At 41.4% G+C, this 18,584-nt stretch overlaps 1 protein-coding gene across 1 annotated transcript in view; it reads right to left on the minus strand.

Annotated features, from left to right (window-relative positions):
* The window catches only part of Tex9 (testis expressed 9), a 39,779-nt gene continuing 21,195 nt past the window's right edge, over positions 1 to 18,584 (minus strand). The window contains exons 10-12 of the mRNA XM_057768268.1: positions 14,609 to 14,743; positions 1,841 to 1,975; positions 1 to 584 (exon numbers count right to left, since the gene is read on the minus strand). Of these exons, the coding sequence (XP_057624251.1) occupies positions 507 to 584; positions 1,841 to 1,975; positions 14,609 to 14,743 (348 nt within the window). The 3' untranslated portion in view covers positions 1 to 506. The remainder of the gene's footprint in view (positions 585 to 1,840; positions 1,976 to 14,608; positions 14,744 to 18,584) is intronic.

The following is an 18,584-nucleotide window of genomic DNA, read 5'->3' on the forward strand; positions in this document are numbered from 1 at the left end:
AGCTCTTACATTTTGATCTAACCCATTTCTAATATTCTGTGTAGTACCACGAGCTGGCTTACCAGGAAAGATCTTAACCTGCGTCTGTCTGGAGTGGGAGAATCATGGCGACTGCCTGACTCGGCTTCTTTCTCCCAGCATTCTGTTCTGTTTACTCCACCCACCTAAGGGTTGGCCTATCAAATGGGCCTAGGCAGTTTCTTTATTAATTAACCAATGAAAGCAACAGATTAGAAAGAAATCACTCCCATATCAGGTTATAAAAAAAGAATTAAAAGTCAAAGTCTTGCTTCTTTATGGTACAACTATCAAAGAAAAAGGAAGTAAGGCCAGTAGTGTAGTCTGGCTTTGCCTTAGAATGTTCTCCCAAACACGGTTTATTTCAGCAGGCTGATCCCTGAACTTTTTATTTCACAAACATCTCATTACTTATGAACAGCAAAGAAGCACTACAATTCGATGTTGGATAAACGCTCACAAACAAGCGTCACGTTGAAGTCGCTCACTCATGAACTGCCCCACTCGAGAGCCTTCATAAACTCTTCCTCGCTGAAAGACAGCATCTTGGCAGCTTCAATGTGCATCTGTTTAAAAAAATCCATGTCTGATTCAGAGAAAGCCACACAACAGGAAACTTGTAAGTTTGTGATAATATGCTATCATTAAACAAGCCCCATTGTTGAACACATACTCTAATTATGTACATTTTTTTTGTTGTTGTTATTTTTTGTTTGGTTTGGTTTTTTGAGACAGGGTTTCTCTGTGTAACAGCTCTGGCTGTCCTGGAACTCACTCTGAAAACCAGGCTGGCCTCAAACTCACAGAGATCCACCTGCCTCTGCTGGGATTAAAGGCCTACACCACCACACCTAATGCCAAGTGTAACATTTTAAATGGGCATCACACTTAAGACCAAACTGCTGTTAAAAGGATAATTCACTATTATTTTACCTGATCTTTGAAATAAAGTGAGAACTGTGTGAGTTGTCTTTTGCCACATTTCAAAAACGGCGCAGTGTGCTTTGGAATTACTGTTCAAAGTTTGAAGAGGGAAATAATCCACCAAAATGTGTCATTCTCCTGTATGATACTCTCTGAAGTTGGGAAGAACCATATATATATATATATATACACATTTTTAAAACCAGTGAAGCTCAGTATATTACACATGTGACTTTACATGTATACAGTATATTACACATATGTGACTTTACATATATGCAGTGTATTACACATATTTGGCTTTATGTGTACACAGTATATTACACATATGTGACTTTATGTGTATACAGTATATTACACATATATGACTTCATATGTATACAGTATATTACACATATGTGGCTTTACATGTATGCAGTGTATTACACATATGTGGCTTTACATGCATGCAGTGCATTACACATATGTGGCTTTACATGTATGCAGTGTATTACACATACGTGACTTTACATGCATACAGTATACTACACATATGTGGCTTTACATGTATGCAGTGTATTACACATATGCGGCTTTACATGCATGCAGTGTATTACACATATGTGGCTTTACATGTATGCAGTGTATTACACATATGTGGCTTTACGTGTATACAGTATATTACACATATGTGACTTCACATGTATACAGTATATCACACACGTGTGACTTTACATGTATATAGTGTATTACACACGTGAATTTACATGTATATAGCGTATTACACACATGTGACTTTCCATGTATACAGTGCATCTTTAGGTACAGTTTTATGTGCAATATTCCAAACAAAGCAACCCTAAACTTTATAGCAGGAAGGCCTGTAGCATATCTACATAGCTTCTGCTGTTAGACTTACCTTCTGCCTTTTCAAAATGTCAATTAATTTCAATTGTTTCTTGAACCCTATCAATAATTCTCCTTTTTGTCTTTCTAGCTTCTTGTTTTCTGATTTTAACACTTCAATTTTTTGGTGGTCCTCATTTGCAATATCCTACAAAAGAAATTTTTAGTTGAAATATAAGATTGTTCTTTACTAAATAACCACAGCTACCTTCTTAAATTTTTTTTTCAAAATTTCTTTTAAAAAATGACTTTGAATTCTAAGGAATGTAAACTTGCAGAACTTAAAAATACATGAGAATTTTTAGTAGCAGAATCTGAATATGGTGTGGCCCTCTGAGGTAAGAGCTACATATTAAGCTAGCTTTTGGACAGGACTTTCCAGTGTGCGGTTTTACAGTGGAGTCCTATGGGGCTGAAGACAGAGATGGGGACTGACAAGATACTACAGACTTCAGATGGGAAATCCGAGAAAGAGCCTCAAAGTCTGCACATTCATTTTCACTAAACCACTGGCAGGCAAGTATCACATCCAGGCTGAGAGTTCCAGGAGCCTGTGAAAGATTGTTCTAAAGAGCTAAGCAGAGGACTCATCTACAGCAATGGCAAGGGCAGCAAACCCATAATCTCAGTAAAATAGGCCAAAGAAGTTACGAGGTCCTGGAAGATCTGTACTTGCAGTAAGGAGTATGATGACGGAAGGAGCTAGGATTTTGCAAATACATTGTTTAAAAGGAGAAAACAAGGGATACTAGAAAAAGCATGGTGAGTATAAATAGCTGCACAGAGAAAGAAAACCTCTAAGAGTGATGCTATCAATATGACCACACTCTAGCGCTGAAACAGTCACTTTGTGAACTCTAGAAACCAAGGAGGCAGCAAGAGAGTTACCCATCAAGCAAAAGCCACACTCAAGCAGGTAGAAACTCAATGGGTACAATCCACAGCACCACAGGCGAATGAGCCTACTGTACAGCTGAGTGAAGGGTGACGTTAACAGGGAAGCAGAACTGTAAGACTGTAGTTTGCAAATGATGAGGTTAATTTACCGCTTAAAATAGATTCCTTTAACTTTACAGCTAGATCATAAAACATTACCAATGACAAAATTGCTATAGAGAGGCAAACAGAAAAACTAGGTAAAGGATATGAGACCAAAACAAGACATACAGTAAACAGCAAAATGTTGGTAAGAAGCCTGTCCTTATCCGTAATTAACTATAGGGCTAGACAACTAAAAATGCACAAGTTGGAAAAGATGGATTAAAATAGAAGAGCACCCGACTGTAGGTATTCTGCCTGTAGGTAACTGACTAGTTCTAAAGACATGTACCATGGATGGAAGAAGATAATCCAAAGAAATAGTAGCCAAAAGAAATTAGCCTATTTTTGTCTGATGTCTGTAGAGCTGTTCCCCAGTCAGAATTATGAAGAGGCATGAACATTACATCCTGACAAAAGGGTCCATTCTCTTAAGTTGTGAAAGGTGCATCAAATATAAGCATGCCTAAACCTAAGAAGCAAACGCGAACAGATTGAAAGGGAGAGGTCACTACAGTAAAAGCAGAAACTTCAGTATCTTACTATCAGTCATGTATAGTCACTAAACAGATCAATAAGAAAATGGGGGACAGATGAACTGGAACTGAGATACAACTCCCAACAATAGAGGAATAAATACAGTTTTCTCAAATGCAACCAGGTCATTTTCCAGAACAAATCATGGTAGACCACAAATCTTAACAAGTTCAAGAAGACTGAAATCATAAAGTGTCTTCTGTAACAGTGGCTGAAGCTAGAAATTAAATCTGTATGAACTAAGCACAAACGGAGTCAGCTTCCTGGCCCTGGAACAAAATGCCCACAACAACTTGAGGGGCTTGCTCTGCTCAGCTCCAGCACTTTCCACATTGGCTGGCCCAGGTGCCCTGGGTGTTGGTAAACAGTATGTCACACAGCAGAGGACAACACTGGACTTCAAAGAAGCAGGAAAGCAAAGGGAGGAAAGGGCTCAGTTCCCAGTATTCCCGTCACAAGTACCAATGACCTTCTGCCAGGGACCATCTCCTAAAGGTTTTACCACCTCCCAGTTGTACAGACACAGGACCAAACAAGCCTTCAACATAAGCTTTCAGGGACATTCAAGAACCAAAATATAGGGGCTAAAGAGATGGCTCAGTTGTTAAAAGCACTGGCTGCTCTTCTTGAGGTACTGAGTTCAATTCCTGGCAACTAATGGTGGCTCCCAACCATCTATAATGGGATCTGATGCCCTCTTCTGGCCTGCAAGTGTATAGGCAGACAGAGGACACACATACAACATACAAAAATAATTTTTTAAAAAGGAACCAAAATGTAATAACTCAATTTTCAAAGAATATTTAAAAAAATCTCTTCAAGCACCAACATACACAGGTTAGACTATGACATCCATAGGCAGGATAGTCAAAGCCTGAAGATTGAGGAATGATCTCAATCCTAACTTTTCATAGTAGGGAAAGAAACAAACTGAAGCTGGCAGAAATGGAAATGATAAATTTGAGAGCACATGTAAGTGGATTAATAGAACAGACAAACATATTTAAAAAGTTTGCTCCCATGACTATCAATAAACCTTTAGGAACACTGGCAAAAAAAAACTCCGTAAAACTGACATAAAACCAGAAACCACAGAGGGGCCACTGCAGCTGACTTTACAGAAATAAAAAGGATTGTATGAATGTGGAGGCCCGGAGAGGGTGTCATATCCCCTGGAACTGGAGCTATGGGTAGTTGTGAGCCATCATATGGATGCTGGAAAACAAACCTGGGTCCTGTGCAAGGGTAAGTGCTCTAAACTGCTGATCATCTCTCCTGCCCACAAAGTGGTTTATTAGGCTCACAGTTCTGCAGATTCCAGGGCATGGATCCAGCAATAGCTTGGCTCTGATGAGGGCCTCATGGCATACAGGACAGCAGAGGCAGGGATGTGTTCAAGAGAAAAGCAGATAAAAACTATGGCCTTAGTCCTCTCTGAGGGCATATTCCCAAATGACCTAAGGACCTCCTAGGTCACACCTCCTAAATGTTCCATACCACCTCCTAACACCACCCAGATTGGGACCCATCTTCTAGTAATAATACTCAAGCCACTGAAGAACAAAATCAAGCTATATCCAAACAACAACATCTAAAGCCATTCTCAGGGAAACATTACTCATGAACCAAAGTCAGACTGAAGGCATTACAAGAAAACCTCAGATCCGTATCACTGATGAAATCTGATGCAAAACAAACTCAACAGTACATTAAGGGTTTACAGATGATGGCCAAGTGGAATCTATTGCCAGAACAGGATGGTTCAACATAAAACTCAATGTTAATATGCTAGTATTCCATATTCACAGAATAAAGCAGAAACACATGATTATTGACAAGAGTCAATATATTTTCATGAGAAAAATAAAGTATTAAATATAAGAAAACTACCCCAGATACAAAACTCCATATGTGAAAAGCCCACAGCTCACAAACAGTGGACTGGAAGCCTCGCTGTTGCTCAGGAACCAGACAAAGGCACTCGCTTTTGTCACCTCTGTTGCACACAACACTGGGACTTGTAGCCCCGCAATTGGGACAGAACAGTTGACATCCACACTGGAGAGGAAGAAGATTCCTCATAGATGACAAGATCTCAGATATAGAAATCCTAAAGATTTATAAGAAAATCATGATAACCAAAAAATGGATTCAGCAAAGCTGCAGGCTACAAAAGCAACAGAAAAAAGGGTTGCTTCTACATACTAAAGTGAACAGCTCAGAAAAAAAGGAAAACAATTCCACTTATGAAAGAATCAAAATGAATGAGTGAATGAATACATACAAAAATAATGCTTCCTGACATCAAATCGTAATATTTTAAGAACAATTAGAACAGTGTACCATTGATGTGCATGTATGTGCACACACACACACATGAACACATGCATGCATGGGGGTAGGTTGCAGAGTTTCCTAGCACCATTTTTCAAGAGACTGTTCTTTCCTGACTGTTTAACACCTATGTCAAAAAAATTATTTGCTCATGTATGTGAGGGTTTCTTCTGAGTCCATGACATTTACTTGTATTTTTTTTTAAAGTTTTATTTATGTATATGATGTTTTGCCTGCATGTAGCCTGTGCACCTCATACAGAAGAAGGTGTCAGATCCCCTGGAACTGGAGTCACAGCTGGCTGTAAGATCTGAAGCCTCTGAAAAAACAGCAAGTGCTCCAGAAGTATGCATGCGTGTGTGTGTAAAATGGAATAAAGACTTGAGCAAAAAGACTGAAACTAAAAAACTTAATGACACTGGATTTTGGCAGAGAAGCACAGGCAACAAAGGAAAAGTAAACTGGACTGTATCGAACAAAGGACACACAGGATACAACAAAAGGTGAAAAGGCAATCTGCTGAATGGGAAAAATATTTGCAAGCCATACATCTGCATAAGGCCTAACGTCCAGAATACACAATAAAATGTAAAAATTAACAAAGGGCTTGACTGCATGTTTCTCTAGAGAAGAAGACAGACAAATGGTTGCTAAATACAAGATGCTGAACAATTACTTATAATGAGAGATGCAAAACAATCAAACCCAATAGGATGACTGGTATTAATAAAAATCAAAATAACAAAAGTTGACGATATGGGAACACTTGGTCATTTCTATATCACAAATAGATATGTAAAATTGCTATGGAAACCAAAACTAAAGAGCATTCGCCTCTGATCCTGCAATACCACTTCAGAACATATACCCCAAACAAAAGCAAGACCTCATTCAGGTCTGGGCGTCTCTGTTCCTAGAGGCCAACAGTTCAAAATCTAAGCATCCACAAACAAAAAGTGGCATGTAAATATGACAGGTTGTAGCCCAGCAGTGGTGGTGCACACCTTTAATCCCAGCACTTGGGAGGCAGAGGCAGGCGGATCTCTGTGAGTTCCAGGCCAGCCTGGTCTATAAGAGCTAGTTTCAGGACAGGCTCCAAAGCTACAGAAAAACCCTGTCTCGGAAAACACATATATATAACAGGAATGTTATTGAGCCTTCTAAAGGAATCAAATTTGAAAAGATGGAACAATCCTGAGAACACTGTATTAAATTAAATAATCCTATCAAAAAAGACAAATATGTGATTCTACTCCTAGGAGGAGACACCTACAGAAGTCAGCTTCACAGATAGAAACAGAATGGTGGGTGGTGGCGCACGCCTTTAATCCCAGCACTCGGGAGGCAGAGGCAGGTGAATCTCTGTGAGTTCGAGACCAGACTGGTCTACAAGAGCTAGTTCCAGGACAGGCTCCAAAACCACAGAGAAACCCTGTCTCGAAAAAACAAAACAAAACAAAACAAAACAAAACAACAAAAAAAAAGAAACAGAATGGTGTTGCCAGCGCCTGGGGAATGGGGTACTGAGTTTCCTTTTTTTCCATGATAAAAAGTGTAAAGACTGATTCCATAATAATTATTTTATACTTAAAAATGTTTAGGAAAGTAAATTTTATGTGTGCTTTGCCATAAAAATCAATGCAATAGCAAAGAGGGTAAGATAACTGCTTATAAGGTTCCTAGGTGATCTATGAATTCTGTGTTACCTGAGCATAGTTAAAGATGTAGTAAATACTCAAGTGCAAATGAGCCAGTAAAAGGAATACAGTGTTGATATCAGATAAGCCGTCCATGTTAGGAATAATATTAAATGTCATATAAACACTTCCAATTAACAAGAGACTGCTAGGCTGGATAGAAAGAAGCCAAACCCAGCTATGCTGTCTACAGTGACATGGGAAACGGACAGAAGACACGGCAGTGGTAACTGAGTACAGCTCAGGCTACTTTAATACCAAGGCACGGGCTCCACCAGGAGTAAAAACAGTCATTTTGGAAGTGGCCGATTCATCAAGAAGACACAACAATACTGAATGTTCTGTCTGGTAGCAGCTTTGACAAACAGGATGCAGATGTGGATGGAGCTCAAGAGGAAACGACAGATCCAGTGTCATTTATGCGCCTCCTTGCTCACTGAGATACAGAAAGTATGTGAAAGTGCAGACACATGACAACTGTCAAGTAGCTTGGCATGGCTGGCGCTTGAGGACGGCTCCGTGCAACAAAGGCAGACGGCACATGGAGCATCTCTTTCTTCAGCCATATTCGGGATCATAAAACAAGCCTGCACCAACCTATAAAGATCCAAACATATCATGGATGTCCTATCCGTGATGGGATTAACTTGAAACCCTTAAGAAAACTATCTGGGGGATGCCCTAATGTGTGGAAATAGACTGGCAAACTTCTAAACAGGGCATGGATCCAAGGAGAAGACAGAAGGAGAATTGGTGCTTTAAACAGAATGATGAAAACTTTAAAAATAATCAAAATCAAAGTTTGCCAGAATTCACCAACAGCATACATAGAGTAAAATCCCCAGGTTAAGCTCTTCTGTCAGACAGAAGGAGAGGTTCCAGTGCAGCAGTTTCCACGTCCAAGCAGGAAAATTAGCAAAAGAAACAAATTGGAAAAAAAAAAGAAATTGAACCTAATTCAGAGAATGAAGGAAATAAAAAGACCAGTTGGATATCATTTAAAGAAATACTTTTTAAATAACTACAAGAAACGAAGCTGGAGAGATGGCTTAGTTTAGGAGCTCTCGCTGCTCTTGCAGAGGGCCTAGGTTCAGTTCCCAGCTCCCGTATGTCAGCTCATAAGCACCTGTAACTCCAGGCCCTGGGGATCTGACACCCTTTCCTGGCCTCCATGGGCAACTGTACACACACGGCATATATACATATAACTTTAATTTTCCTCACAGATCTAGCCATTTGATTCTGAAAGGGGATTCATATCCAGGATCTATAAAGAACTAAAACCTCAAACCATATAATTAATTGTGCAAATTAACTGAACAGACAAATCTCAAAAGAAATACAAATGCAATAAATATAAGAATAAGTATTCATCATCTGTGGCCAACTGGGAAATGCAAATGAAAACTACAGTGAGCCCCATCTCACCCCAGTCAGAACAGCAGCAAGATAAGTGTGGATGTGGGCAAGAGAAGGTCCGATTCACGAGCAGGTGTGTGTGTGTGTGTGTGTGTTAAACTGGGAAGGTAGTATGACGGTTTCTAAACAATAAAAATAGAATTACATGAGATCCAGATGTGCCACCCTGGGTATACATGTGAAGGAAACTAAGTCAACATGCCACAGAGATACTTGCACATCCATGTTAATGCAGAATGGTTCACAATAGCCAGGTTAGGGAACCTCCATAGAGACCCATAAACAGATAAATCGGTAAGAAATGTGAGATATAGTATGGAGGAATGAGATTATGTCATTTGCAGGAACATGGATGCAACTGGAGTTCATTGTAGCAGTGAATTAAGCCAGATCAGATAATAATGCTTGTTTCCTCTCGTGAAGAGTCTAGATTTATATATGCATCTACATGACATTAAAGCAAAGGGGAAGCCGCTTGAGGGGAAGAAGGGAGAGGGCAATGGAAAGGTGACTGTAAGTAAGCTATGACACATGTGAAATATATATCCATGAGAATGTCATCCTAAAGCATCATTGTGTGTGCTACTGAGAACACAATGCCTGAATACAGCCACTCGTGCCTCTATCCCAAGCTGTAATCGCCAAATTCAACCACATTTTACACCAAGCATGTACAGGTTTATTATATATAGTTATGTCTTCGCAGTATAATATGTGTGTGTGTATATATACATTAAAGAGGCCAAAAATTTGCTGGGCATGGTGTGCACACCTTTAATCCCAGCACTCAGGAAGCAGAAACCAGTAGCTCTCTAGAATTCGAGGGCAGTCTGGTTTATAAAGAGAGTTCCAGGACAGTCAGGCAGCCAGGGCTGTTACATAGAGAAACCCTGTCTCGAAAAAACACAACAAACAAACAAACAAACAAGCAGGCCAAAAATTGTCAGACAAATGTAGAACACCACTTTAAAGACAGGTGTAGCTCTAAATGCTTTAGAAAACAAAGTTTAAAATCAGCGATCTAAGGTTCAGCTTCAGCTAGAGACAAAAGAGCAAATTAAAACCCAAACAAGAAAGCAGAAGTGAAAGGAATATGTCAGGGAAACAGAGCAGATTGAAGTAAAAACAAAAGCTGATTCTTTGACAAGAGCAGTGGTAACTCACTGGTAAGAGGGGTGGAGGGAAAACCCCAGCACAGGTCAGTTCCGACTCCCGCACAGAGCAGGCATCCAATCCCAAGAGCCCACGCAGAGTCCACTTGTGTTTAACTTAGGATAGGACGGCAGTGCAGTTGCACCTCTGGGAAGGGTCTCAGTAGGACACAAGGATCTTTCTGAGCAGGAGAATGTTCTGTAGTGAACTGAGCTATGGTCATGGGAATGCCTAGGAGCCAAGACTCAAGCTATACATAATCAATCTTCACTTCACCATATTTAAATGACCTTATTTAAAAATTAGGTCAACTTTGTATTTCCCTCCACGTCTACACTTCACATCCATTCACTCGGTTTCCTCATCTCACCCGGTTTGAATCTCACACAGAGCGAGCACAGCCTCCTTACCACCCTGCGGAAACATTTCTGAGCCCAGCTCTGCTGTTCACTCAGCACCTTGTCGGCACTCACAGCGGCGGCCACTCCGCCACACCCTGGCTTCTCTCCCTCTCACTCATCTGCTCTGTGCAGATGCTTACATCTTGATATCCCCTCTCGGGTTCCTCGGAATAACTTCAGTATTACAATATCTTAAAATAATTCATAGCTTCTTCCCGAACCCTCCTGCCTCATCTTCACTATTTCCTGCTGGCATGCACTACAGCTGTCCTTCCCTAAACCTACTCAAGTCGTTCCTATTTCAGTAATGGCAGTACCTAAGTTTAAGGGAAAAAAAACCTTAAGTAAAAAAGCCCTGGAGCCAATGAGGTGATTCCATAGCTAAGAACGCATTAGCTGCTCTTACAAAGGATCCAAGTTCAGTTCCCAGCACCCACATCAGGGAGCTCACAACAGCTGTAGTTAACTCCAGCTCCAGGGATCCAACACTCTCTGTTCTGGCCTCCTCAGTCACCTGAACTCATGTGCACATACCCCACCCCCCTGACATACACACATGCACTTAATATAAAACTTTAAAAAAAATACCACCTAAGGCTTCCCCCTTTCAAAGCCCAGTCCTTGTGGTTTTCTCTCTTAAATACAATTTTTGATACTCAATTAATTTCTATTTTTGCTGCCATCAGTCAGTCAAACCTACACTGTCTGACACTGAGCCCATGCTCCAGAGACCCAGCCTGTCTGCCTCCATTTTGGGCCCTGCAACAAGTTCCCTACTGGATGGCCAGAGGAACCACAGCTGCTCTGCACGCGCTGTGAACGAGCTCCAGACCGATGCATGGCCTAGCGAGCCAGGTAAATGACTTCAGGGGCTCTCCAGTGTTTGTGGCTTGCTTTCTGCTCCTACCTTCACATCTATGATGCCTTCCTCCTCTTTCTTGCCACACGGACATTTCTACACACTATTCCTTCTGTTCATAATCTTTTCCTTGGGACCTAACTGCTACAAATTATTCCAATTTTAGCTTAGACTACATTTAGAAAACAAATGTCATGGTCTGGCTGCCTGCTCAGAACACCATGTACCCTCCACAGCTTCTGCCCCATGGACTAGTGCAAGGGCACGATCAGTTTGCCTGACTGATTATCTAAGCACTTCCTTATGCACTCAGTCGGCTTCAGTACATGAATGCCAGGACTACACTGATCTCAATCCATCTATCTACACCTCCCATAAACCTCTGGGTGGTACAGTACCTAACAGGACCTCATAAATATTTCTTTTTTCCCCTTTTTTCTTTCTTTATTTTTTTAACTTCATTTTTTCTTTCTTTCTTTCTTTCTTTCTTTCTTTCTTTCTTTCTTTTTTTTTTTTGGTTTTTCAAGACAGGGTTTCTCTATTACAGTCCTGGCTGTACTGAAAGTTGTTTTGTAGACCAGACTGGCCTCAAACTCAGAGATCTGCCTATCTCTGCCTCCCAAGTGCTGGAATTAAAGGCGTGCACCACCACGGCCTGGCAATATTTCTAAATGAATTTAAAAAGAATCAGAAATTATCACTTCTAAATGAAGGAACATGGACTTTGGTCCCATATGTCAAACAGCCACCTCATCACATGCCATTTCTAGGTAGATGTCCATTTCACCCCTCTTCCCTGAGCAGGCTCCACAGTGACAACTCTGCAGCCTTGAAGGACACAGTGTAAGACGTGAGGGACACTATGATCCCAGAGAGAGGAGGAGAGAGAAGAGAGGGCGCAGATAATGGGTCACTGGTTAAGTGTGAGGCCAGAGTTTGGATCCCTAACCCCCATGTAAGTAGTGCTGCCTATGTACATTCTGGGAGCCAGCTATTCGGGTCAACTAAGGAAACGGGCCAGTTCTCAGTTCAGAGTGAGACCTCGTAGCAAGGAGTAAGGTAGAGAGATTGGGGAAGACACCCAGTGTCAGCCTCTGGCCTTCAACACACATAAACACAAATGTGTGTGTACACATGTGCACACACACACACACACACACACCACAGCCTTACACTAAGATTCCTGCATCCTTATATCTGGCTAGGGTGACTGACTTCAGTTCAAAAGGTTATTTTTACTTTAAAGCTATTGTTTTGTTTCTGAGCCTCTGTGGAGAATAATTTGTCATTATTTTAAAAACAGATCTTTAAGTTTCTGATGACTATGAGGGAATCTTGTTCTCTTTTATGTAAACCTTACTCTTTTCTTGTCACGTTTCAAACACACAGACCGGAAAGTTTTAATTTACCTAATCATATGTCTAAGAGGAGTAAGAAGACACAAAAGATGAAATGGGAAAATCCCTCCTCGCCAAAGAAGAGTTACACACAGGTTAGATGCTAAGAGAAAAGACCACAACTGCGGAGCCTAAGCATGCCCAGAGACAAGCCCTAAAAATACACAAATAAGTAAAAATTTAAAAAATGAGTCATAAATATATAACTTTTTTTTCCTCTGTTTTTTTGAGATGCTGTCTCACTAAAATAGCTTTTGAAACTTTGAAATAATTTGAGTCAATTTTACATACATCCAAGTTTTTGTATTCCTGGTGGTTTATGGAAGTGTTCACATACCAAGTCTCTTTTTGTTTGTTTGTTTGCTTGTTTTTTGAGACAGGATTCCTCTATGTAGCCCTGGCTGTCCTGAAACTCACTTTGTAGTTCAGGCTGGCCTTGAACTCACAGAGATTTGCCTGCCTCTGCCTTTGGAGTACTTGGGTTAAAGGTATGGCTACCAAGTCTTCATTACTTGAATTTTCAACACTGCTGGACAGAAAGAAAGTCACTTACTGAAAAGAAAACAGCTTTCCTTTCTATTTTTCTTACGTGTGCGGCAAGTCAGAGATCAGATCAGCAACCAGAAGGGCAAATCCCGATACCGTTACTATGCCTTTTGCTTTCTTAAGTCATAGCAACATGCTGAGTACCGAAATGTGAAGATGACTTATCTCAGTTAGATCATCGCTGATGGCCTATAAACATGGAGCAGCTGGCCTGCTGCAGCAGGTGCCTCAGATGGAATCATTAAGGTGTTATAGTTAAGGTGTCACGTGTTGGCTTCTGCTAATCATTTCAGAAGACTAGTCAAGGTCTCTTATTTCCAGTGTTACTGAGACAATTCAGAATCTACCATCAGTTATGAAATAGAAATAAGGTGGTTCCTAAGTCATTGTTAAGCTACTAAATGTCATAAGGAAGCAATTCCGTCAGACTGATGCGGAACTAATTGTACAGACTATGAAAGGTTCTGGCATCAGTATCCACCTCCATTCATCGAGGATCAACAGATACTCAAGGAACTGGCTGCCACTGGAGGTGTGGCAGCGGCCCTCTCCAACAGGTGCTACCACCCATAGTGACGCTGTGATTTTCAGGCCTCCAAGGGTAGGATCCAGCCGTCTGTACTTAACAAAGCCCCCAGAGCTCAAGGCTCAGACCTGTGGCTCTGTAATACATCTCCCTCTGCACAGCAGAAGCCTGAGGTTCAGAGAAGGCGACATACAAAAGGTGCTTACTTTTCATGGCTTATCCACAGGGTTCAGGAAGAATCTGACATATAACATAGCCCTCTAAAGATTATGTGAAGAAATGAAAGAATCCTCCAAAGGAGTATGCAGTCACCCAATTATAACAGCCAAAACAAAATCCTAATTAGTGGAAAATCCTAACTAGTGGAAAATGTACCGATTATTAAGAAAAAATTTTTTTTTCTGAAAAGAGAACATTCATCACGACACAAGAAAAAAAAATTTTGGTTTTCAAGACAAGGTTTCTCTGTGTAACAGCCCTAGCTGTCCTGGATTCTGGAATTTGTACTGTAGACCAGGCTGACCTCAAACTCAGAGATTCACCTGCCTCTGCCTCCTGGAGTGCTGAGGTTAGCGGTGTCAGCTACCACTGCCCAGCACTCAAGAAATTTAAATTTCACAGGGGCCAGTGAGGTTATTTTCTGGGCTGGTGAGACAGCTCAGGGAGTAAAGGTTTAACATGTAAGATTCATCATCTGATTTAGACCCCTGACTGCACACAAGAGGGAGAAGGAGGTGACAAACCCCGTGAAGCTGTCCTCTGGCCTTCACAGGAGCACCTTGGCCTGTGTGTCCCGTCCCGCCCCACCCACCACCACAAGAAGCAATAAACCCGGCCCGGTTTCCGCCCTACGGGAGCTACCCGGCTTTGTGCACCTTGTTACTTTGCCTGAGTTTGTTCAACTCCACTTTGTACTTCTCCGCTTCTTCAAGAGCGCGATTCAGGCGAACTTCTGTGGCACTTTGACTTGTAGCGGCCTGTTTTTGTAATCTTCTTTTATTTTCTAATTCCTGTGTAGTTAAAAAATACAGAATATTGAAATACCATCAGTCCCCTTTTACATTCTGCATTGTCTCATTTCCATGCTTCCTGCTCTTACTCACATGGGGCTGCAGGCCAAGCACCAAGAGACACAGCTCTCAGGAGGGTGCCACCCGAAACTGGCACCGGAAAGACTCCTAAAGATGTAGCTGCAGATACTTAAGACTCCTAAAGATGTAGCTGCGAATGCTTAAGACTCCTAAAGATGTAGCTGCGAATGCTTTTGCAGTTTTTTAATTCTATTCTCTAGTTTTCAGCGTGGGAGGGTGTTGTTGTCTGCATGTGCCCAGAAGAAAGCCTCAGAACCCCTGGAGCTGGAGCTACAGATGGTGGTGAGCTACTATGTGGGTACTGGGAATTGAACCTGGGTCCTCTGGAAGGACAGCCAGTGCTCTTAATCACTAAGCCATCTCTCCAACCACAACAAATGTTGTTCTTTTGTTTAATATTTTCTGCCTCATGTTGATTCAAAACGCTGTATAATTATTGTCCATACTTATTTTAGGAGTAAATATTTTAAAACTGAACTGTTAGGAGACAGGATCTTGCTGTACGTTCAGCCTAGGCTGGGCTGAAACTCTAGACCCTTCTGTGTTTGCTTCCTGAGTGTTGAGTTTATAAGCATATGCCTGAAGCATTAATCTAATTAATCTTATTCTTAATAATAAAGAATTGTTATTCTTTATTAATTATCAACTATTGGGGGGAAACCCGGAAGATCAGAGAACCAGGAGCAGCTGCCAGCTGCTTCCTTCCCCTCTCGTTCCTCAGTCCAAAAGGGGCTCAGATCCTGTCTCCACCCCACCTTATCCCTTCCTGTCTCCACCTCCCAAGAGCTGGGATTAAAGGTGTGTGCCACCACTGCCCAGCTTCTATGGTTCACTAGTAGCTAGCTCTGCTCTCTGATCTCCACAAAAGCTTTACTGTCAGAACACAAACACAATACCATACAACATACGCCTCTAAGCCTAGCTCACTCGAGGTCTTCTGGAAATCTCTCAAAAGTCCTGGTTAGATACCGTTTGCCCATGAATATTGCTCTTGTGGAGAACTGACAAAGTCTACCGCTTGAAGAAACGAAGGACAAATGGAGGGTCGCATATTAACCCCACTAGGAATTAGCCAACTTGAGCAGAAACAGCATATCTTGCAAAGTATGAGGGCCTTGTATTTGGGCCAATATTCTACAGTAGTCTGTTGCTGAAAAGGGACAGCTAACAATCTATCTCATGAACTGTGAACTCTGTGGTAAACAGGCCCCTCCCCGCCACACTTGCTCCATCAGGGGCTCCAACAGCACTGCTGGGATCTCTCCCTGGACCTGGAGTTCTCTGCCTCCAGTCCCCAGTTACCTAATTAGCACCTACACATGGTGCCCAGTCTCCACCTGGGTGCTCAGTAGGGCTTGAACTCCTTCCTGGTAATGTCCCTAGTCCTTACAGCAGACATGGGTTGGATTTGGTGTCTTTCCTTCAGGACTTCTAGAGTAGCCTGATAAAGGCTAGCACACCATTTGCAGCAGGTACCAAAACCATTCACTTGCTTGGTTCTCCCACTGAAATGTAAACTTTTAAAGTTATCAGCTGTTTTCATTTCCAGCATTGTAGCTGCATGTAAAAGGCACTAATAATATCTTTTATAAAGGATGGAGAGATGTATCAGTGCTTACAGAATTTGCTGCTCTTGCAGAGGAACCAAGTTTGGTTCCCAGCCGGGCAGTGATGGCGCATGCCTTTAATCCTAGCACTCGGGAGGCAGAGGCAGGGGGATCTCTGTGAGTTTGAGGCTAGCCTGGTCTACAAAGGGAGTTCCGGGACAGGCTCCAAAGCTACAGAGAAACCCTGTCTCGAAAAACAAAAAAAACAAAACAAACAAACAAACAAAAAGTTTGGTTCCTAACCCCTATATTGGGACTCACAACTGCCTGGAACTCTAGTTCCAGGAAACTGATGCCCTTTTCTGGTCTTGGACATACAGGTAAGCAGGTATATATATAAAATTAATATATATACATAATAAAATAACAAGTATTTACTATTAACAATAATTAATAATTAAAAATGACTCAGGCTTGTCCTGTAGTATTGAATACCCGTACTGTACCCCATACAACACACAATGGTCTGGCTGGCCCAGAGTCTCCAAAAAGCACTTGGTAAATGTAACAATCACTGCAGACGGAGCTCACTTGAGTGCGACGTTTGTCTTTTTAAGTATTTCTTCCTTGGCTGTATCACATCATCTTTGAAACCCATCTCTGTGGCTTTGAGTAATTAAAGGGAAAAACAAAACAAAACACATGCTGCTCCTTCTGCAGGTCTCTAAACAAACCAAGCTGCGCCTGGCTGCCATCTGCTGCCACAGCCTTCCGCACAGCTTTGTGGGAGGCAGCGACCATGGCTCCTCAGCTCGCTCACTGTTCACATGGGAAAAAAAGCTACTGGTTTTAAAACCCACAGTGCCGACTGCTTCACACCAGCGGCGATAAGAGGAGTGCGATAAACCTTTGCCCTTCTCTTTTGCTGGTGACTTTGTAACTTCCTTCTCAGAAAGCTGAAAACATTGCCTCCTTGAAAGCATGAAAAGTGCAGCAAGGAGAAAGAAGAGCAGAGTTTCTCCACCTAAGAAAATGCAGAAAATGCACAGTAGAAAGCAAAACCGAGTTTAAAACTTTGAAAACATTTGTTTCCAATCACACATTGGTAACTCTTTTTTTTTTTTTTTTTTTTTTTGAGACAGAGTCTCACTATGTAGACCAGGCTAGCCTCAAACTCACAGAGATCTATCTGTCTCTGTCTCCCAGGTGGATTATCCAAGCTGGAATAAAAGGTTGGACCATCAGTCCCAACACTACATCCTGGTAACTTTTACAGCATGCAGAGAAGACACACTGCATCCTGCAAACAGATAAAATTGCTGCTACCAAAAAACAAACAAACCAGCAACAAGCAAACACATTGCCAGACAAAACTTTACAGAAAATCTCAAGTCTTCAATTTTGTTGTAAAAGTCTTGAACTGGGCCCCACAGTCAATGACATGATAATAAAATGAGGAAAATCAGTATTTCCCATGTTATTATCTTCATGAAAAAAGACATTTATTTCATACTATACATAAAATTAACTTTAAATAGATCACATGTATATGATTCATATGATGCTGATATATATAAACTACATGAAATGCTTAGAAGAAAGATTCTCATGGCTTTGGAGCAGGCAAAAGTTTCTGGGCAGAATGAAAAACCAGAAATTCCAAGAAAATATAATATATAAAATTTACCAAAAATTTAAAACTTCTGCCCTTTGGAAACACATGGTAAAAAACAAACAAACAAACAAAAAAAAGAAGCAAAGTCAAATGACAAGAGAGTGTACAATGCATGAGGGGATCACAGTCGAGGCAGGAAACGCCCTCCAGCCTGGTCTTGTCACATGTGCAGACAGACCACAGAGAAGCACACACATGGCACATGACAACATCAGCACCCACACACACTGCAAAGGCACACTGCTCCCTCTCTAAGAGCTAAGGCAGTGATGTTGGCAGGACCACGAGCTGGGGACACGGTCGGAACACAGGCAGGAATTCCAGGTGTGGCAAGCATTTTAGAACACAGATTAACAGGTTCCTTACATGTTTATTTTTTGTTGTTGTTGTGTAATTTAGCTGTTTCTTTTTTCGTTTTTTTTCCCCAGACAATTCATTAGCTCTGGGTGGCTAATGAGCCCTGCAGGACTCATGCTGGCCTCAAACTTCTGTTAATCCTCCTGACTTTACCTTCTGAGTAACGGGATTAATTACAGGT

The sequence above is a fragment of the Chionomys nivalis genome, chromosome 4 (genome assembly GCF_950005125.1).
Source record: "Chionomys nivalis chromosome 4, mChiNiv1.1, whole genome shotgun sequence".
Classification (NCBI taxonomy): domain Eukaryota; kingdom Metazoa; phylum Chordata; class Mammalia; order Rodentia; family Cricetidae; genus Chionomys; species Chionomys nivalis.